The 24,098-nt window shown below is 31.5% G+C and overlaps 1 protein-coding gene across 1 annotated transcript; it reads left to right on the top strand.

Annotated features, from left to right (window-relative positions):
- The first annotated feature begins 2,371 nt into the window (after positions 1–2,371).
- On the top strand, positions 2,372–20,915 carry LOC134687741 (GRIP and coiled-coil domain-containing protein 2-like). Its single transcript, XM_063548198.1, has 6 exons — positions 2,372–2,393; positions 3,815–4,097; positions 16,277–16,360; positions 18,347–18,433; positions 19,233–19,331; positions 20,879–20,915. Exons 1-6 carry the CDS (start codon positions 2,372–2,374, stop codon positions 20,913–20,915), a joined length of 612 nt encoding a protein of 203 aa, XP_063404268.1.
- Positions 20,916–24,098: the final 3,183 nt, after the last annotated feature.

Here is a 24,098-nt window from a genome sequence, read left to right on the forward strand (position 1 = left end):
TCAATTGAAATGTTGAACGAATAAACAAATCTGACGTAGGTCATCAAATTGTTTGTCCAATTTAACGTGTTAAACAATTTCGCTAGATTTTTCTCCCAATTAAGATATTCATGTTTTATAATAATGAAAGGGTTGCAATTAAAGAGATTATATATGAGTTTTCATGACACATCCTGTACATTTGAACTTTTTATTCATACTCAGAACTGTTTGCTTTCATACAAGAGACCAAAGGGACAGTCACACTCACTGTTAGCAAAACTTTGGATTTTTTAAATACTAAGGCTTTTCTACCTTAGGAATAGATTACCTTGGCTGTATTTGGCAAAACGTTTAGGAATTTTTGGTCCTCAATGCTCTTCAACTTCGTACTTTATTTGGCCTCTTTAATATTTTTGGATTCGAGCGTCACTGATAAGTCTTTTGTAGACGAAACGCGTGTCTGGCGTAAATAGAAAATTTCAATCCTGGGATCTATGATGAGTTTATTTACAACCACTGGATCGATGCCACTGCTGATGGAGATTTATTTCCCCGAGGGTATCACCAGCCCAGTAGTCAGCACTTCTGTGTTGACTTGAGTTATCATTGATATGTTCATTATTATAAATTAACTGTTAACAAAACTTTGAATTTTTGAAATACTAAGGCTTTTCTGCCTCAGGCATAGATTAGATTAGCTGTATTTGGCAAAACTTTAAGGAATTTTTGGTACTTCGTACTTTATTTGGCCTTTTTAATATTTTTGGATTCCAGCGTCACTGATTAGTCTTTTGTAGACGAAACGCGCGTCTGGCGTAAATATAAAATTTCAATCCTGGTATCTATGATGAGTTTATTTACTCACAGATCGAAAATAAACTGACAACGCCATGGCTAAAAAAGAAAAAGACAAACAAACAAATAATAGTACACAAGACACAACATAGAAAACTAAAGACTAAGCAACACGAACCCCATCAAAAACTGGGGGTGATCTCAGGTGCTCCGGAACGATAAGAAGATCCTGCTCCACATGTGGCACCCGTCGTGTTGCTCATGTTATTACAAATCCGGTAAATAGTTGAAATACTAAGGCTTTTCTACCTCAGGCATAGATTAACTTAGCTGTATTTGTCGGTAGGTCACATTCGTGAAAAGGGAAGGGGAATGTAGTTACGACATAAGAAATATCCGATATCGTTTGTGAAACGGTTATATCATACCGCACCCAGCTCGTGATGGCGTCCGTAAAATTTAGGAAGGGATGATTTCAACTTCACCATTTGGAACTCTTGGTTTAATAGCTTCCTTGTGAGCAGCAACCCTCTATCAAGGAAATCATGATAGGAAATACTTTGGTCGTAAAGTTTTGGTTTCAACCGACCCTCATTGTCAATTTCTAGATGTGAGTCAAGATATGAGGCAGACTTAACTGCATCTGTTGTATCCTTTATCTCCAGTTGGATGTGATAGATTCGTTCAACATAGTCACCAAATTTTGAATTATTTAGTGGAAAGTAAATTACATAGCGGAAAGTAAAGTTAAAGGATATTGCTAACTTCTTATCTTTCTTCCTAAAAAGTTACTGTATGAAGTCAGTCTCATAATAATAAAGAAACAAGTCGGAAAGGAGAGGGGCACAATTGGTTTCCATTTGAATTCCTACAGTCTGTTGAAAAACACGTCCTACCTGGTTATCTTATTGTCTGTCAATCTTTCTGGAAAACAATAACAAATGTTTTGTAAACATATGATCGGGTTCCTGAAAATTTAAAGCCAACAACCATATATAGCTTAAAAGATTTGTTTAGTCCGATACCTTTTAAGAACTTCAATTTTTTTTCTGTCAGTGAAAGTGTTTGGATAAAATTCCAAAGAGGCCTTTCATGAGTGTCGGATTTTTCACTTTTTACGTATATTTCATACAGCAATTGTTGCATTAAACTTATGACAACAATAGTTTCTAGATATTTAATTCTTATTTTCGCTGAGCAAAAAAGCCTTTGCAAAAGGTTGTCTCGAAATAAATATCTTCATGTAACTAATTAACTTGAATATCACCAATTATATTATTCAGAAAGCAATGCAACAATTACAGGCACAAACAAATATGTTTAACGATATTCTTGTATACGTCGACAGTACTTACCTATAAATCTTGGCTGATCGGTTCGAAAAAAGTTTTTTTAGTTGGTAATCTTCTCTTTTTACGTTCAATCACACCCTTAAATTGCGTGTAACAACATATGTCTCTAAACGTTCAAGGTTAATCAATTGTGTTCCTTAAAATATCAATATATGATTATTAAGAAAGCCAGTCTTGACTCCAATTTAGCAATATAAAACAGATAAATAATATTACTAATGAAACGTAGGATTAAAACAAGTATGACAATAAAAGATGTTATGCGTATCCCACTAATTCGCGAAATTTCGTAACGCTAAATCGGCAACCGTCAAATTTTTCTGGAACGACGTTACGTTCAAACAATATAAACACATAATTTAACGTTCACAACATTTAAACGAAAAAGGATACTTATTTACTTTTTATTTATAGTATATATAAATTGCTTTTTTCTTATCCAAATACTAGGTAGTTTGAGATAATAAAACTAAATCATCAAAGATACAAGGCTTATTATATGATACACCGACGAGCATTTATTCATCATAAGAGCCATTTGTTTTCGAATCAAAACTGTTGGAAGACTGTATCAAATACGAAGTTGAAGAAAACTTTCAAACTTCAAAACGTTGTACTTAATCAGGCAAAGGATGTCCATACTTAGGAGTATTACCATTAACTTTTTGACTGTTTATATCATTCATTATTTCTTATGTGTATATGGCAAATCTATACGACAATGCAAAAATATATCAACAATACACACACATAACACTGTACATAACAATTAAGCAACACAAATATCTAAAAAAAAAAACGCAGATGTTATTCATTGCTCCGGAATGGTCATTAGTTTCTATTCTACAATTGATTCCCTATGTCTACAGTAAAATAGTAAGTTCCGTCATTCATATATGCTTACAGATGTCCAGACAGACAATACAACCATAAATAATGAAAGATTCCTTTTATAAATATAATACTTAACAGTTCCTTTGTTGGTGTATTGAGGTTTGGTGATTTAACTTACAACCATCTATCGGTATTTTAAACAGACAAAATTTAATTTGTGATAAAGAGATAATGTCTCTAAAATGTAAAGATTAGATGATTATAGTCTGAAATGTTAATTGACATATGACGTATATGATAAATTCAGTAATGTTATCTCTGTTGTGGTTAAAGTCGAAGCCGTATGTTACTTCCTGATGGCGCAAATCTCAACAAACAAATGTGAATTGTGCACTGAGAAAGCTGGTGTATTTTATTGTTATGAATGTCAACATGCACTATGTGATTTGTGCCGACGAAAGCATGACAAAATTCCTTCTATAAGAGGACACTCGGTCACGGACATTCAAAATGTTGACCTTGCTACTTTCAATACTAGGTTACAATGTGTATCGCATGAAAGGGAATTTCTTTTAACTGCGTTAAATGTAGCGACCTTATTTGCAGTAAATGTGTTACAACAACACATAAGGATCATTCATTCTCAGAAATTGCTGAAATGGTACCAAAAGAAAGGGAACAGGCGACAAATACATTACCTAAACTCAACGCTAGAATGGAAACACTTTCAGCCATGGAAAAAAGTTTTGATAGATTGAAATAAGATAGCAAACACTTTGTTGAAGATATAGGATTCACTTACCAAGAACTTAGGCTCTTTGTTGAATCAAAGAAAGACATTATAATTACAGAAATAGAGGGCAACGAAAGTTCTGAGCGTCAAAACTATGAGTCATTCTTGCAGAATATTGGCCATGTTACCAAGCACTTCTCACGTACTTTTTCAGAACTCGAAAATATTTTATCAGAAAAGCACGATATAACATTTTTCACGGGTTACAAAACACTTCAAGGCGATATTAAACATCTAGACAATGTGCCTGAACCACCTACTACTGTTGAGGTCAAAAGTTTTGATAAACGAATGTTCTATAAAGAAATTGTTGACTACATACAATCAAAGGTTGATGACAGGTAAGATTAAAAGTTAATCGTGACAATGATACAAGGAATATGCAATTTTTGTTCATGTTATATTTTTTCAGAATGAATTGTTCTGCAATAGCATGACACATTGTTAAACGTTTCCCTTACTTACTTTAGTTTATATATCGATTAACTGTTTACATAACCATTATTACATATTACAAAACAACGCAGCGACGTTAAGGGCGTTTCGAGAAATTTCCCATTTTTATACACAGGAAAAACCATATTGAACTCAAAGTTTTTTTTCTTTGCCCAAAGGCCAAAAATGCACGTTAAAAGCGTCAACAGAGGGAAAAGGTTCTATTTTGAATTCCATTCCAAACTTTTATTTATAGAAAAAATATAAATACACTAGTGTCACGTGACTTCAAAATGAAAGTAAGGACATTTCCCAAATAAGTCGAAAGGGCAGGTGCAAGAATAAATCGGATCGCCCTGGTTTTTACTGGAAAAGTGCTGTGCCTAGTTTTTAACAGAGGTTTTGTAAATAAAAAAACAATTTAACGTGGAGATTTGTTTCGATTTATTGACTTTTTGGCACTTTGGGTTGTGAAATTTCTTTTAAACGAATGCTATATAACTTGGCACAGCACTTTTTGGAAAATTTGAAATATGTCCTTTCTGCAAATACCAGAATCAAGTGGGTTGGTATAGCTCTTGCATCTGCCCTTTTTAATTAATTGAACATGTAGTAGCAATATCGTCTTGAAATGCGAGAGAAAAACGTTTGAATGACGCTGCAGAAGTCGGATCGGCTGACGGAAAAACTAAGTGTATTTTTGTACTCGCCGTCAAGCGTTTCATAATAAGTACGTCTTGTTGGAGCAATTAAACACATATTCTGTTATTGCTTGCTTAATTTATTGAAGTTTCCAATTCATAACTGTTTCGATTTCAGAGAATTTTTATTGTGATAGGCTGGACTTTCATAAAATAAAATATTTACATCTTCTTGCATTCCACCCGTACCTCTTTCATAAAAAAGAATATTTACATCTTCTTGCATTCACTTTTGTGCAAATGGCAGAGGCGGATTTAGGTTAGGTTGGTCCCCTCCGTAAAACATTCAGTATGCCTTCGGAATATACAAATATTAACAAGAATGTCAATAACGGCCGGGAAACAGACTATATTTAGGTGTGTTCTGACTCTTGTGTGTCAACCAATTTATGGTTAGTGTTTACTCTTTATATGTCGCACTCCATAACTTTTAGTGTTGGGATACGCACCCCCTTTTTGTCCAAATCCGGAATCCACATCTCGGATCCTAGTGATGCTCTCATTTTGCAAGTTTAAGTATATTGGGAACCATTATTATTTTTATACCCCCGCTTTAAAAAAGGGGGGTATACTGTTTTACCTCTGTATGTCCGTCCGTCCGTCCGTCCGTCAGTCAGTCCGTCCCATGAAACTTTCGTCGCATTTTTCTCAGGAACTACAATACAAGGATTTCTGAAATTTGGTTTCAGGGTTTATCTAAGTCAGCTATACCGTGTGATGCGTTTTCAGATTGATCACTTGACAACTTCCTGTTTACCGAACACTTGTATGATTTTACATATGATAGCCAAGTTGAAAATTTTCGTCACATTTTTCTCAGGAACTACAATACAAGGATTTCTGAAATTTGGTTTCAGGATTTATATAAGTCAGCTATACCGTGTGATGCGTTTTCAGATTCATCACTCGAAAACTTCCTATTAATATTATCCACTTGCGGCGGGGGTATCATCAGTGAGCAGTAGCTCACAGTTTCACTTGTTTGTTTTTGTTTTTTCACAAAGAACTTTATACCATAATTCATATATATAATTATCATTTTTGAAGGCCATACGGTTACCTAAAGTTGTTGATTTCTGTGTCATTTTGGTCTCTTGTGGAGAGTTGTCTCATTGGCAATCATATATACCACATCTTCTTTTTTATATACATCTTTATATATATAATATACACATACACAAATGACTAAATAAATCACAGTTCTTACAAAAGTTTCAGGTGAATGAATCATGACATAGGGGACAGGACAAAATAGTCAGCATGGAAATTAAAATGATATACACGTATGAATGCTTATAAAACTACTGCCTACCACGCCTACCAAATATCATTGACAAGGGTACAATCAGTGGTTAATCTTTACCTGACCCAATCACAAACATGACAAAAAATAAAATTACTTAATTGTTAATCAAAACTTCATTGACAATTATACCACATGCGCTTACATCATGATGTACAAATGTATACACCTAACATCTTGTGCTGAACATGCTATATATAATAAGAATCTCTAGTCTGATTACTAATACTGTGAAAATTTTCCATCACAAGTTTTTAAGTTTATATAATTATAATACATATCCTTCAAATAGACTCAAAAACGTTTGAGTAAATTTATTTCTAAGTTATTAAACAATGCCAGGACAATAAACATGATAAATGTGAGATTAATTATTGCAGTTACAGAAAATCCATAACTGTAATACCATCATTTGAATAAAAAAAAAAATTTATGCCAAACATTTACAATTATCATGATTATATATAACCAATTTTAATTTAGACAAGAATGAAAACATTGCAAAATGTACTGATTTCCAAGAATAAATAAACTACATCATGTACATGAGATACACATCTACATGTACAATACATATATATGTACAAAATGGCAGCTACATTGTACATGATATAAATCCAAGCAAAGAAAATACCAATAATTATTTGTTCAAACATTCTGTGGCTGTTATAAAGAGGTTTTGCTCATTTATGTTTCAATCAAACCACTTTATCTTTTAATTACTCCTTGTCATGCCAATAACAAAACACTCATATTAAAGTCTTATAAATGAATGTATTTCCTTCTTTCCAATTCAACTGAAAATCATACACTGTACATGTCATACATGTATGTTTATCTGTAGATCTCTTACTTGATTAGATATTGCAGATTTTTCAAATATTTCACGAAAAGACCACAAATTTAATCCAGGAAACTGTTGAAACACATTTTTTTTATAAATGAAATCCTTTTTTGAAACTCCAATAGTAAGAAAATTCACACAAGTCTCCAAACTGCTTGTATTTAGAATTCATTTTAACTGAGATAAAAGCTCTTTCCGATGGTAAAAATCAAATTTAATGATACACGTTGATGAAAAAGAAGCTAAATTGTCCACTTAAGGGAGTACGCTGCTCAGGATGATGTAATTAGAATGCTTTAAAATGGCATAGAAAATAAAGATATTACACGTTTTAACATGTTTTCATGTTTAATTAAGAAATCCATGTAATTTTTTTTTTATCAGACAATCCGTAAAGGGAGGTAATTCTTCCCATTTTCAATAGAAAAAATACCTTTACCTTTAAATAAAAAAATCTCATAAAAATGAAATATAAAACAATAAATCAATTACAATTCATAATATTTAGTATAAATACTTGTCAAGTTGCAAACAATTTTTAAAATACTTGTTTTGCAGAAAGAAGATAAATTTCAGCACACCTATAACATGGATTTTTAAAAAAATCCACACTTCCTACAACCTTTTAGGTAGTAAAAAATAGGAAATTGTAATTAGAATCATATTTAAATAATTAACAGTTAAAAAGGTCTTATGATTTTAAAAACTGATACAAGAAAAAAATCAATGTTGGAATTAAAAAAAATCTTCATTTGAATTTTCAAAAACTGGATTTTGCCCAAAATCTTAACTTTTTATGATCTTTTAAGGCTTAAAAGATAGGAAATTGTAATCAGAACCACATTTCAACAATTAATAGTTAAAAAGGAAGGTCTAATGATCTTAAAAACTGATATAAGAAAAAAATCCATGTTGGAATTTAAAAAAAATCTTCATTTGATTTTTTTTTAAACTGGATTTTACCCAAAATCTACACTTTTTACAACCTTTTAGGGCGTACAAAATAGGAAATTGTAATCAAAACCACATTTCAAAGTTAAAGGTTAAAAAGAGAGGTCTAATGGTCTAAAAAACTGATACAAGAAAAAAATCCATGTGGGAATTCAAAAATTTATAAGCATAATTGAGATTTTCAAAAACTAGATTTTACTCAAAATCCACTTTCTACAACCTTTTAGGGGGTAAAAAATAGAAAATTGTAATCAGAATCATATTTCAATAATTAATTGTTAATAAGGAAGGTATTATGATCTTGAAAACTGATACAAGAAAAAAATCCATGTTGGAATTAGAAAATAAACTGAATTTGAATTTTCAAAAAACTGTGGTTTTGCCCATATTTTGTTCAATTCCAGTAGTATTTTACTTTAAAAACTTCATAAACAAAAATTAAAAATATGCCATTATAGAGCAAATGATCATGTGATGTTAGCTAGTAAACATAGTTTTCCAACTTTTTGTTTTTTCAATCTGTAACACACAGTCATATATGTTGACCATCACAGGAATTTGCTGGAAAATAGCCAATTTCAAAAATCCAGAATTTTGTTAAAATTTAACCCTTATCATAACTGTTAAAATTAACCAACTTTACATGCATACCATAATATGGTATAATTGTAACTATACCTTGAAATTGAAAGGGGGTTAAAACAATTAATGCCAAAGTTACAATGTAAATATCGATAAGTGCAGCAGTAGGTAATACCAGGACAATACTCAAAACCATCCCCTTTATTTTTTTCAGAATCAATCATTTGTAATAGCTTAAATATTTTTTAATTATCACATAAATTCTTGCTCAATACAGTCCCTTTGATCAATTTTACAATTTGAAATAAAGTATTTTTTTAAATATCAATAGATGACTCTCCAATTTTGCTTAGACCAGAATTGCATGCTTCAGATAATAAATGAATAGAAAAATAAACATTCTCAATAAGAAAAAAATACCTGACCATTATTTTACATGCCAATTAGTATTTTTAAGAAAACAAATTTATCCTCTGAAGACCCTTATCTATAGACATTTATTATAAATTTTGAATATGAAATAACCTAAAATACAATGAGCACTCTCCCATACATGTATACACAAGAATTGTCTTCAAAGCCCCAATCCGAAAGAAATCAAATGGGAAGAAAATTTAGATTTTTTGGATTATGATATCAATCCCATGCAAGATTGGAATGTAGTTCTAATTCGGGTATAAATATATGAAAGGTACATACTAAAGTACATCAATCATCTGGTTTTAAACTTTTGAAAAAGTCAGATATGGTATCCACTATCTTCTTTGATTTGGTGATACGCACTTTTCCATTTACATCCTCCTCTTTCATAACATCTTCTATTCCTTGGCGGCCATCTCTCGCATATGAAATGCATGCGTAATTGAGAAAAAGACAAGCCACTTGCTGCTATTACATCTGCAGTTCTTGGTGTGATTACTTTCTTCTCTGTAAGAGGTGTCAAAGTAGGGAGAAGTAGTTTCGTTTTCTGGTTGTGTTCAAATTTCCGTGCAGCTGAATCAAGAGAAAAAGATGTCAATTGTTTTGCTTCTGGAGCCAAGTGATGGAAAAGACAACTCAAAGCAACAACGTCCTCCATTGAAACATGACCGTCTCATGTTTTTTTTAATAGTGTATTGTACAAATTTGATTGTGAATATGAGGTTAATCCAGGTAATAAAGATTTGAATAGTTGTAGCGTGTCTAAAAATCCAAGAATGGAACATGAAAATTTATTTATAATTGAACAATTATTTAAAGCACAAAATAGCACTGGAATGTCATATGATTTTATGTTATGACCAATAATTATGTTTTCATGTATTGCCCTAAAAATAGTATAAACATCTTTAAAGCCTCTTTGATGCCAACAGATTTTACTTCCTTGTCTAGGCAAAACATCTTGCTCCCCTCAACTTTTATCCCTGTTATTTCCTGTGCTTTAGGTGTTATTGGTTTCTTTGGAAGTACATATGTGTTGATGGAACCTTTGTCAGATGTTGCAAAAATCTGTGTTATGTGAGAGTTTCTTGCTGAAATAAAAAAGGCATAACATTGGTAAATCACTTTCATGATAGGCATGTTGAACAAGCACTAGCCAACATAATCATGCTTTAATAATTTCCTGCAACCAATTGGATAAATATTTATACATTGGCTGCATATAATAATGATAAAGCATGCTTCTTATGTTGTACTTTTATACCACTGTCCCAGGTTAGGGGATGTTGGGATTATTTATGTATGTGCCTGTCCCAAGTCAGTAGCCTGTAATTCAGTTGTTGTCGTTTGTTTATGTGTTATATATTTGTTTTTCGTTCATTTTTTATAGAAATGAGGATGTTGGTTTTCTCGTTTGAATTGTTTTACATTGTCATATCAGGGCCTTTTATAGCCGACTATGCAGTATGGGCTTTGCTCATTGTTGAAGGCCGTACAGTAATTTATAGTTGTTAATGTCTGTGTCATTTTGGTCTCTTGTGGATAGTTGTCTCATTTGCAATCATACCACATCTTCTTTTTTATATAATGGTTTGAACAGATCAGATTTTTTTATTTTGGGTTATATACATACATCTTGACATCGAATTTGTGAAATGCCCCGCTTCCTAGTAATTTTGCTTTCAAAATAATATTATAGCCGTCATGGCTTCAAGACGTCATATTTATTTTTGCACCTGTCCTAAGTCAGGAATCTGATGTACAGTAATTGTCGTTTATGTATGTTATTTATACGTGTTTCTTGTTTCTCGTTTTTTTTATATAGATTAGACCGTTGGTTTTCCCGTTTGAATGGTTTTACACTAGTAATGTTGGGGTCCTTTATAGCTTGTTGTTCAGTGTGAGCCAAGGCTCTGTAAAGAAGGCCGGACATTGACCTATAATGGTTTACTTTTATAAATTGCTGTTTCCCTAATTTGGATGGAGAGTTGTCTCACATCTTCCTATATCTAATTAAGAAAGTTAAGTTACTTACATAGTTTTTTTTATTACTTTAATTTACATATATTACAATATGTATGCAGACATTTTGTAAATATATTAGGCATTTCTTAAAAAATCTGACATTTCGAAAATTCAATGTGATGTTCAGGGTTAGGATTATCATTATGATGATGTTTTTTTCAAGTTCCACCGCCACGGACCCTTTTTCACTTACTCATCGTATTATGTTGTGTTGAATAAGAGTGATCTTCTTGTGGTACATTCCAACGCTTCTTCTGTGCATCAGAAACTTTCTCGTATCATGACTTGTACTTTTTTGTGGGAGAAACCACCTTTCTTGAATCGTCCCGTTGTGTCGTTTTGCATTGCCGGGAAACGGCGCGTCATTCGAAGTGTCGTAAAACTCGTTATAACTATTTTATTTTAACAATAAAAATATTTTTGATTATTCTGGAAATATAGAAATAATAGTTTTGTTAGTAACATGATTTCTTTATTATTTAAATTTAAAAAAAACTTCGACCTCGTTTTACTATCAACAACTGATTTACCGCAGCCAAAACCTGACCAGCAAACTCCCTTAATGTTCCTCTGTCTCACAGCATCAAAACACTAAACTCCAATTCAATTGGTCTTGAAACAGTCAATGCTTCTGCTTAGTACATGATAAAGAATTGCTGTCTTTTTCTACTTTTCATTGACATAATTGGTGGCTTTCCAAACAAATTTTAATCAGATTTTCCGTATTAAATGGTCATGATGAGTTATAAATAAGTAACTTTCTACTGCTGTCTCGCTGCAGGTCATCATTGCTGAAATATGAAAATGCAAATATAATATATATATATTAAATGAAATGTTTAACATGATATTTATGATTAAAGTAATCAAAAGTAAGTGCACACATATTTCTTCAAGAAGTTACTGTTAAAATGCAAACAACATAATTCCCTGGTCTTTATATTTAATAACATAAATAATGTCTTCATTAAACATTTGAACAAGGATGTAATTTTCCACAAACATTTTAATAAGGTGCACTACTTTGATAAAACTTTTAAATAGAATGAGTTATATGTATAGATTTCAGAATGTGAGTTCCTATTATTGCAATATTCAAAGTTGCCTTATAAAAACATTACAATAATTTCTGAATTTACATCATACATTAATATTCTTACAATGTAAGAAAACAGAAATTTATTTGCACAAATTATAAAACAGGCTCACTAACATGTTTAACTTCTCCACATTCTGTATGCGTGTCAGGACACCTGCGAAACGAAAATTAGAAACGAATTTCAGAATAAAAAAAGAGATTGGGCTCTTGGTATAATGCAGGGAACTTGTTTCATTCGATATATTGTTCATTTATTGACGAGACTCGATAAATTACTTAAATTTCAGATATTTGTTGCAGTCTTGTTTTGTTTTGACCACGTGTATATCATGCTTGCCATCATTGAACTCGTTTTTATCTAATAGTATACAGTTTTCGCTCTCTGGAGCGAATGAGAAACAAAACAAGCAACGTATGTTTCATAATTAATACATGTTGTGTGGCTCACACTTACTTTTGTGTGTAGATTTTCACGTAGAACTGAAAATAATTTCCGCTGCAAGTTTCTTTCCATTCTGCAAACTGCAAACATCTATTTGACGTCGATCGTCTTCTGATTGGTTAATCCGCAAAAGAAGGCGGGGTCCACACGCCGACAATCTCGTCAAGAAAAACAGCTATTGCAACTGTTTGCCATAATTATTAAAGCACAAACATACAATATTTGTGTTTCGATAAATAAATTACATCATATGAATACCCGTTTTTAGTTAACAGGCATGTATGTAATTTGATTTCATACATTTTCATCGATAGACGCAGCTTTCGCCATTAATGAATATATGAATACATAATGAGGTCCTTAAGGGGTTATCTGCCCCTAACAAAATGTTATGTAAATAGCCTTAACATCGCTGCGAAAGAAAACTTAAGATTGAAAGATTTCAAATTTAATCATTAATGCTGATCAAACAGGATACTTAAAGAACAGATTTATAGGTTTTAATTTACGCCAAATACAAGATGTAATAGCTTACGCAGATAAGCTTAATATAAAAGGAGCAATTTTTATTTATAGATTTTTCGAAAGCTTTCGACACATTAGAATGGAATTTTATGTATCATACACTAGAATATTTTGGTTTTAATAAACCCTTCATAAATTGGATAAAAACCTTGTATACAAATATAAATAATTCTATATTTAATAACGGTTGGATATCTGTCCCTTTTAGACCCCTAAGAGGTATCCGGCAGGGATGCTCGTGCTCTTCTTTACTTTTCGTAATGTCAGTAGAAATAATGTCTAACCAACTAAGGCAAAACAAAAATATAAGAGGCATAGAATTAAAAATTGATGCTAAAACACATTGCTTAATAATCACGCAAGTGGCTGAGGATACAACTATATGCCTAAAATCTAAAGAAGAAATCCGAACAGCATTAAATATAATCGAAATTTTTGGAACTTTTTCTGGATTACAACTTAATAAAAATAAAATGGAAGGAATTTGGATTGGTAAACTTAAGCATTGTAGAGATAAAGTAGATGAAATTAATTTCACGGACAAACCTGTAAAAGTGCTAGGTATATATTTCGGCATTAATAAAAAAGATTGTGAAAAATTGAATTGGAATTCTAGATTTGAAAAGAGTCGAAATCTGATTACATCGTGGAAAAAAGGGAACTTAACCATTTTAGGTAAAATTCTAATAAATAAAACTCTCATTATACCACAATTTACCTTTTTAGCAAATGAAACAGTTTTAAGTAACTCAAAAATACTTGATCTAGAAAGAGAAATCTTTAGTTTCATATGGAATAGTAAGAAAGACAAAGTTAAAAGACATACTGTGGTAGCAGATTACAACCAGGGAGGGCTTAATATGACCGACATAAAAAGCTACTTCTCCTCTGTTAAAATAAGATGGGTCTCTAGATTGCTACAGGAAAAACAAGAAAATTGGACATTGATACCAAAGCTATTTTTAATAAGGAGAAAATTTCCTCATTTTTAGAATGAATTCAAACAACCAAACTTTAAAAAAACTAGATCACATAACTAAGGATATTCCAGAATTTTACTAAGAAATAATAAAAAGTTGGATTTTATTTCATGAAACGAACAACACAGAATTGAAAAACTTTGTCGAGATAAGAAAGCAAGTTATCTGGGGAAATAAATTCATAAAATTTCAAAACAAGCCGCTTATTATGCATAACTGGATACACAGTGATTTCATTTATATTAATGATATTATTGACGATACTGGAAAAACTGCCCAAAATAAAATATTTAAAAAACTGCGAAACACTAAAAATTGGATAGCAGAAAATTCAAAAGTCAAAAAACCAATACCCACTTCATGGCTAAAAGCTTTAGCCACGGAAGAATCCATCAAATCAAAAGTAAATTTTAACAGATTATTTATCAATATAAACAAAAAAAACATTGAAATTGAAAATTTAAGCAACAAAAACGTGTATCAATTGCTCGTTCAAAAAAAAAATTCTCCAAAAATTGGCAAAAATAAATGGAAAATTGAATTAGAAATAAATTATAATTTTACCAAATAGATGTTTAAGTTTTTACACCAACATTTAAAACTGAATAAACTTTAAATGTTGAGATGGAAATTAATAAGTTGCATTTTACCGAATAGAGAAAATCTCTACAAATGGAAAATCGACACCAGTCCGTTTTGTCAACTTTGTCAACTTAAAGACACGTATCAACACTTTTTTATCGAATGTAAATTTCTAAAAGAATTTTGGGAAATCATTAATAAAATCGGATCTCAAATGAATTTTAATAAAAACATCAACTTAAAAGATATTGTAATAGGCTACAAAATAACAGATAATGAGTATATCGGATTCAATATAATTCTGACACTTATAGGATTTGCTATCTACAAATCATACTATGTATCCAATCAACGAAATAAATCTACTAATGTATTCAATCTCTTTAAATCTGAATTTGACGAATACGTAAGATCCTACAATTTACAAGAATATACTACAGTCCAAGTGCTTCAAACTTTAATTTCTCCAACAGAAAAACACTTTCAAGATATTTCTAGGACACTTAAACTAATATGAATAAAGAAATGACTCACCTAATATGTTTAAAATCCAAATAAAAAAGATATAAAGTTGCCATATTAAACATACCTCCTTTAAAAAGCATGCTCTCTCTCTCACCTTTAAACAAGGTAAACCATCCGATCAAGAAAATCGATATCCCACACTCTTAAATCATGTAATTTTTAAACGAGATAAATTGACACCAGTCAATCAATTTCGGATAAGTGTATTATATGGGCGTTATATAAATTGATTACGTGTATTGAAGAAAAGTATATCATTAATTTCATATCAGTGTATTGAATTATATTATATTATTATTGAACATTGTATTTAATTGTAATATTCTAATATAAAATATAAGAAAATAAAACTTATCTATATGAAACCCTGTTCTTATAGATACTAGCCATTTCAGGGTACCTTACAGTTAAAGCTGTAGCGGTAAGGTCATTGTTAACAGTTTTAGTGCAATAAGTTTATATTCAAGTGTTAAACAAAAAAGAAAAGATTGAAAGATTTCTTTTATTAAAATTGATATACTACTTCATAATTTGCGATAAGAGACTCTTTTTTATCTGGACTATATATCATATTATTTCACGTTTCATTTTGAAGAACAATTGGAACTGCTTGATAAGACATATGCGCATCAACAAAATAATATAACTGTAATATCTCAAGCTACGATCGCGAACAACCACATATATAAAATTTAACATTAATAATGATTTTTTACCACAAAATGACATTTTTTTTAAGTTTGACCCGTCCGTTGATCAAACCCTCAAGATTATACCGATGCTGGTGTGGGTCAGTAATTCACCTATCCTACAATATAAAAAGAAAATACGAATAAGTCTAAATCAAAAGACATGAAGGCAAACATATGCCAAGCCCAAAATCACACACGCGTTTGCCGAGAATCTCTTTATTTCTTAGAGTTACATGTTCTAAATTCCGATGGAAGGTTCGGTATAAATTAGTTATATAGAGAATTAATACTAATAGAGGTTTTATTTTGGGGTCATAGTATATACATTTACAGATCTAACTTTGTTGGGTTGATGTTTAGACGAGTTGTATATATATATATAGATATAAATCAGAGTTTCGTTCTATTTTCTAGCATTTGTAAACATTGTGATGAGAAGACCATGACAATTGGTGAGATGCAGAAAGAACAAATGAACCTTGAACAAAAACTAAATAGGTTACTATTTTATTGTTAAAGTGTAAGAAATAGACTGTGCATAATGGTAGACTTCAGACCAAGACCAACCCACGACGTAGTTAAAATTGATAATTGAAATTGAATATATTGCTACGATAAATAGTATGGCAATGGTTAAAAGAGCAAGTAGAAGCTCAGAAAAATGACAAAGCGACAAACTATATTGGATTAGTACTTTTTGTATTTGAAAACATATGTACTGCTGCTAGTTTAATGTAAACTTTGTTAAGTTTCCAATTGTCCTTTTATTGTTTGTAATTTCAGCTCACTATAACAATCTGCTGCATATTTTCCAATTTGTTGCCAAAGTCGTTGTATAAATTTCAGTAACGTTTATATTTAGTCGCACTGTTAATTAGTTTGTATACCTATTATAGCAATTGTTTGATCAAGGATTAAATTTCGTGATTAATTATTGAAATTTCAATACAATGCTGTATCTGAATAATGCAGGTTTTTTTTGGAAGCACTTTTGACTTTAAATTTTCTTCAATTATAAAAATAACTTTGCATACATTTCTGAACATACAAATATGAATCATACGATTTGTTCTTTGCAATTATGCTTGTATCATTTTACAAACGTTTTGCAGTTATTTTATTTGAAAAAATTATCCTGATTTTTCCCCGAGACTTTATTTTGAGTAATGTACTTATAGATTATTTATGTTTTTTTAAACGAGATGCATTTTCTCATTCTCATCTCATCGAAGGGCGGAGCCCTGAGATGAGATGAGAATGAGAAAATGCATCGAGTTAAAAAAAAAAAACAGAAATAATCTATTTATCGCTATTATTTGTATTTTCGAATATCATTTAAAAAAAAGTATCTTATACGATGATAATGCATTTTCTTTTGTGGTACTATTTTTTTTTTTGGCGTAGGCTTTTGATATATATATATGTAGTCGCTCAGGTAGTTCATTCATTTGAAAAATAGATGTCTCATTTGACCATCCGGCGTGTTCAAATATGGCGAAAACCATTTTCACTGTTGAAGTAGACTTATGCAAAAAAAGGATTTTTTTTTATTTGTTAATAGTTATCAAAATTACCAGGATTATAATTTTATACGCCAGACGCGCGTTTCGTCTACATAAGACTCATCAGTGACGCTCAGATCAAAATAGTTAAAAAGCCAAATAAATACAAAGTTGAAGAGCATTGAGGATCCAAAATTCCAAAAAGTTGTGCCAAAAAACATGATTTGATTACTTTTATTAACTTCCAATAAATTATTCAACGGCGAAATTCACGGTAAAATATTAAAACGAGAAATCATCTTTTATTGTTGACATTTCAGCGAAGTCATCCGATAACAGTTTTTTGTATAGTTCTGGCTAATCTTTTCTGATTGGCCGACACTCTAGCGCATGAATTATATTAATACGCTGTTGCTAAGGACCTTAGAAACTAGCGATGATTTTCATTCTCACTCTACACGAGTGATATGAAAATTATCACAAAAAAACATCAAAGGAAAAATACAGATAATAGCGATAAAAAATAATATTACTAAATGAAAGACCTGGAATCACTACATGCAAAATAATATTATCTTGTGAAAAACAATATCACATTATTGTCAGATAAAACGAGATTTCATACTATCATTGACAAAAACTTTTCATGTGGTATAACATACATAAAGTTGTATCGAAGTACTGACAAAGCTTTATGACCAACAAAGGACATACAATAATACATAAATAGGTAAAACGCATATGTTAATTCATATGGTATTTTTTGTTTCTTCAACTATATTATCAATCTAAAAGTAATCGATCTTGTTTGTGAGCTAAAAAATATACTATACTAAGGTTTTCAATGTGTTCGTTACTTTCAAAAAGGAAACTTTAATCCTCTAGGGTGTCATCATTTGCTCAGGGGAAACAAAACTAAAGTTTGTCTAATGAGGATGAATTTTTGTCAAACACTTTTAAAATGTTTAAACTGTTTGTTTAGATCTATAAAGAAAAAAGACGATGAACTAAAAATGTTCAAACAGAAGATCGAATCGTTGGAAAAAAAATCTAGAGATGCAGAGCTCAGGTATGTTTTGGATACTTACAGTGATGTGACAATAGTTATCAAAGGCACCAGGATTATAATTTAGTACGCAAGACGCGCGTTCCGTCTACATAAAACTCATCAGTGACGCTCAAATCAAAATATTTATAAATCCAAACAAGTACAAAGTTGAAGAGCATTGAGGAGCCAAAATTCCAAAAAGTTACGAAATAAAACCTTACTGGTATAGAAGGTTTCCCCGGACTGTTTCGTAATATATGATACTATGAAACTAAAAACATCTTTACATGTCTGTTTTTTAAATTAATTGATACAAGTTTTCGTGTACTTGAAGTATCACGATTGTTCAGAACATATTTTGGTACCGACAGGTAAACACTTTGATAGGTTTTATATAAATGAACATACACAGTTTTATGTGACATTACCGTTCATGAATGGGTTGTATCATTCGTTTATTGTCAGTACCTAATGATTGAGGACAAAGTTCATGGTCACCATTATTCTTCAGTTACAACACCGACTATGTGGTATGTTAGTATGTATGCTGCTGGAGTAACTGATATCTAGTGTGCAAGAGTCAAACACACATTAAAAGGGAAATACTTAATGAAACGAACTTCAAAGAAACAAAATAAGAAATCCCCAATTAAAGTCTAATATCAATATTGAATCAGTTAATTGCGACTGTTTTTAAGAACAATTCAATTTGTAATTGAACATGTTGCAAAAGTTACTCTAATAAAAATCTAGGTTCACCCATATTATCATAGTATAATGTATTTCAAACAATATTAAATGCTAGAAAATGTCTTTCAAGAGCTACTCAGGACATACAGAAGAAAGATGAGGAGCTAAATATATTAAGACAGGAGAAAGAGAGTTTGAAAAACAGAAAGGCAGAAATACCTGAAAAAGAGTACGTATTTTATAACTTTTATGTGCAGCTTCACACGAAACTTGACTAACTACAATTCCGCCCCCTTTTCCCGATGTGATCTACCAGTATAGACATATTACCGGGTTCGTAGTTACATGATCAACACCACGACAGTAGCAATATCTGCTTAACTCCGGAGCACCTTAGATCACGCCAGTTTGTGGCGCGGTTCGTGTTGCTCAGTCTTAAGTTTTCAATGTTGTGTTTTATGTATTATTGTTTGTCTTTTGGGTTATTTTGTTTTTAAGCCACGGTTTTATCGACTTGGGAGTTTGTATGACACTCTTGTATCTTTCGCCTCTTTTTTGCACATGAAAAGAATAATCCTTTTTGAAAAGTCGCATTAAAAAGTATCTTTTTAACTAGTATTTATTACCGAAGAGCAACATTTTGGAGCTCAGATAAATTGTCTATCCTGTCGTTCGAACAAGGTATAGGGTATCATCGATATTGTAATAATTCGGAAAATGTTCTAAAAGCAATATGTAGCATAATTGGTTAGTTTAGGATCTGTCAAGTTGGTATCACGTAAAGCCGAATAAAGAATTATTCTATATAAAGAGTTACGTTCTTACAGTATTATGAATAATGTAGTCTTTGTTTTCAAATCCACTATGAATAAATATGTTTAAATAAATGTAGTCTTTCAAAAAGGTCAAAAGTAACGCAATGATGTTTTTAAATTATTTATATTTTTGCTCTTAAGTGTTAGTAGTAAAACTTAAAAAAATATATATACATTCTGTCTTATAATGTTTATAAGTAAGTCGCAATGAGTCGCAGATAGTCAGACATCGAAAAGGTCCGAAGACAATAAAAACAAATCGGAAATTCTATACAGATCTCTAACTATTGGAATCATCAGGTGCTTACCTAGAGAATATACAGTCCTTCGTTGACTAATGACATCTATCTTTTTTAAAGAAGAGAAGAGGGACAAGATATATCTAAAGGGATTATATAGAACAAGAGGAATTTATTTTTTCTTCATTTGTTTACCAAAGTCAATCTAGGATAGTACCTAGCAATCGTTTAAACCACGATATCATCCTAAAAAATAGCAGAGATGAATTTGTTGTTATTTATTACAACGTCACAAGTTCCAAACTCAATAGTAGAAACTAGTAGCATTTCAACTCCTTCGTATAATTGTTATTATCCAATTTATTTCATATTAAGATCACATATTTACTGCTATTGTCATGATATCGGCTTTTAAACTAACTACCAGATGGAATGTTCAAACGTGTAGGACGTTTCCATGCATAACAGAGTTGTTAAACCTATCGAGGTACTGTGTGTTAATCAATTTCCTTTATCAAATTCCTTTATTGCTAAATTCGGTCGTTTTAATAATTTTTTCCAATGCAACAACATGGCAGAATACAACATAATAGATCTTTTCAGATGTATAGTTATGGTCAGCACGGCATAAGCAACAACATAACACCAGCCATTTTACTCAATTTTCAAGACGTTATATGTTTATTTAAGATTTACTTAATTGTTTTAAACCTCATTTGTAGAGAGGTTGATGAGCCTGACCAGGAAACAGAAATGTGAGTTTTGTATACGTTTACTGGAAGGCAACCTGTATGAATAGTATACCTCCCCATTCGTAACAATTTAACTCCTTCATACATATTTTCATAATTATCCCATTCACATTGTATTAGGATCACATTTTTAATGATTTTTTCATGATGTTGGTTTTTCAAACTCACTACTGAATGATTTTCAAACGTGTGACAGATATACATGCATAGCAGGACTGCTCACCTTGTCAACACTTAGGCCGTGTTCGTATTAGATACAATATAAAGGTAACAAAGAAACAGGCCGGTAAGAACCGTTGCCGGATAGTTTTTCTGCACAACGAGTGCAGAAAAACTATACGGCAGGTTGTTTCCGGCCTGTTTTTTGTTACTTTTGTTTTGTATCTGACTTGTACGACGTTTCAAGGAAGAAGTATTACATTTTGCAAGACTGAACATTTGAGAAACTTAAATGGCCCTAAATCAGTAAATGTAAGTTATAGTATAAAGTTAACACATTTTTTTTTCATTTCCCTTCAACCGAGTTTTTTTTCTAGAAAAAAAATCAGGAATCCAATAATTTGGTAAAAAAAAAAAAAACATTTCTAGTAAAAGATGAATGTTATCACATTTGAGACTTTTAAAATGTAACATCGTAAAAAAGTAATATATTAAAGAAATATTGTTGTGGTAAATAAGATATCGTTCGATTTTTATGGGTGAAGCGGAAAGCGGGGAAAAAAGGGGGGGGGTGTAAATTGATTTGAAATAAACAGGCTGTGATCTTTATTTTGATGAAAAAATGCAGGATGTGTCATTTCATCACACCCCCCCCCCCCCCCCCCCATTCCCCCTTAAAAAAAATGTAAAAATCGCACATTTGCTGCAAAATACATGAATTCAATATTCAGTGGGGGAGGGGGTTCCGGGGGTTTGAACCCTTTTTTTGAACGATCAATGTATTTGAATTGGGACATATAGTTGGACCCCCTTTTTTCCTGGGTTGGGAACCCTTTTCTTAAAATGGCTGGATCCGCCCCTGGTAGATTTGAAGGCTACTTAAAGATAAATTCAATAACAATATAAATATATCAAAAGAATAAATTTTCTTCTTCATTAGTGAATGAAATGATATGAAAAAATGGATTTTGTCTTGTTATTATATATATTAAGAGAAACACTTAAAATTTTTTTAAATTCATGCTCGTCTCTGCAAGTGTTGAACACGTGTTACAATATGATCCAATCGCAGCCTACCGTCCAAAATTGAGGACATAAGTTGAATGATTTTCTTCAAGAGTTGCTGCTTATTTGGACATTAATTACACGAACTCTTTTTATTTATAGGATCAATCGTGAATTGGTGAGTTGATAGGGATTTTATCTTTTGATGAGATTTGATTTTTATTTACATATTTCCTGTCTTTTGTACTTTAAATATAAACGTCGGTATCATCATTTCCTTACTTTCAGCATTGTCCAAAATACTATTCATGTCCATGTATTGAAGAAACTACGTTTATTGACCGATTATTTTGCTCCATAAAAGGGGGGAGGCTTATTTTCTTTTCTGATTATATCAACTATTTACCTTTACAACGTCATCACCCAATATATATATATTTTTTTTAAATTAGCAATATTATATATACGGTATTAGAAAAATCAAAAAGCATGCAGATCAATAATTTGTTATATGCTTTACCATAGTAATTTTTTCTCATAAAATTTGGGAACAAAATATGTATTGTTATTAGGAAAAAAACATACCCCCCCCCCCCCCCTTTTTGAAATTAAATGTCGAATCCCTTAGTGTACTGATATGAATATTATTTTAATGGAAATGTTTAAAAAAAAAATATTGATGCTAACGTAAATATTTTATTTAAAAAAAACAGGAAATATGTCGGTGAACCAAAAAGTTCAAATATAATTGAAAGTTAAAGTGCCCATGAACTCACTGATCATGCACGAGTGATTCTATTCATAAAAGTGTCCGTGTAACAACTAAAATGAGTCCGTGTAACACCCGTTGATGTACTGTTTTTCTATAGCTCTGCGGGGGGCAAATTCGTACAAACACCAAATGCCATGTACAGTAAACATGTTTATGATTAGTTTAATGTAATGTACACTGTTTTCAAATTAAATTTGTTCACATGTATACACCTGGTTACGTTACCTGTGCATAAGTTTTTTTCACACTTATAAACTATTATTATTATATGTGTCATTTAAATGTTCATTATAAAGAATCGAATTAACATTTTTCGACAACTTTTCTAGCAGTGATGAAAGTCATTTTGATGATTTGCACCTATTTTTAAGAAACTAAAGATGTCTCAATTACCAGAGGCGGATACAGTCATTTTTAAAATGCATTGGGTTCTAAACATTGATCGTCCGAAAAGGGGGTTCTAACCCCCGTAACCCGCCCCTTCTTAATCCGCCACTAATTATCACGTAGGCTACAAACGAAGAGATGTTTAGGGTGTTTTAGTAATGCATTTATGAGTGAATCGTTGATTGACCAGTGGCAAATATTTGTGTGTACGTCCAGCCATTTCGGGAAGACATTTTCAAATGAATTATGTGTTTGGCAATGATGATGCTTTGAGTCTGGATTAGGGGTTCAGGGAATGACTATTCAACTAAAAAAGGGGGTGCGTTTTTTTCTCCATAAAAAATAATCTGATTCTAAAATTGATGAAAAAATATTCTGTTCAATGAGGGAAAAAATAATCTGAACCCCGATTTCCCCCATACCTTATAGTGTTAAATTTTGAACAAAATTATTTGATTGATAGTTTTGAAAAACTAAATAAAATGGTTCGTGCTATACGCGAAAAAAATATTCTGTGTCGAACATTAAAACCGTAACCCCCTTCCCGCATGTAGTCAAATGGTTGCTCCCTAATAAGTAGTTATCAGATGTACCAGGATTATAATTTAGTACGCCAGACGCGCGTTTCGTCTACATAAGACTCATCAGTGACGCTCATATCAAATTAATTATAAAGCCAAACAAGTACAAAGTTGAAAAGCATTGAGGATCCAAAATTCCAAAAAGTTGTGCCAAAAGGAAATTGATAAAAATGACCACATTATTGATATTCATATCAACACCGAAGTGTTGACTACTGGGCTGGTGATACCCTCGGGGACGAAACGTCCACCAACAGTAGCATAGGCTACTTAAAAGTGTCTTTTT

This window comes from Mytilus trossulus, chromosome 10 (assembly GCF_036588685.1).
Source record: "Mytilus trossulus isolate FHL-02 chromosome 10, PNRI_Mtr1.1.1.hap1, whole genome shotgun sequence".
In the NCBI taxonomy this organism is placed as follows: Eukaryota; Metazoa; Mollusca; class Bivalvia; order Mytilida; family Mytilidae; genus Mytilus; species Mytilus trossulus.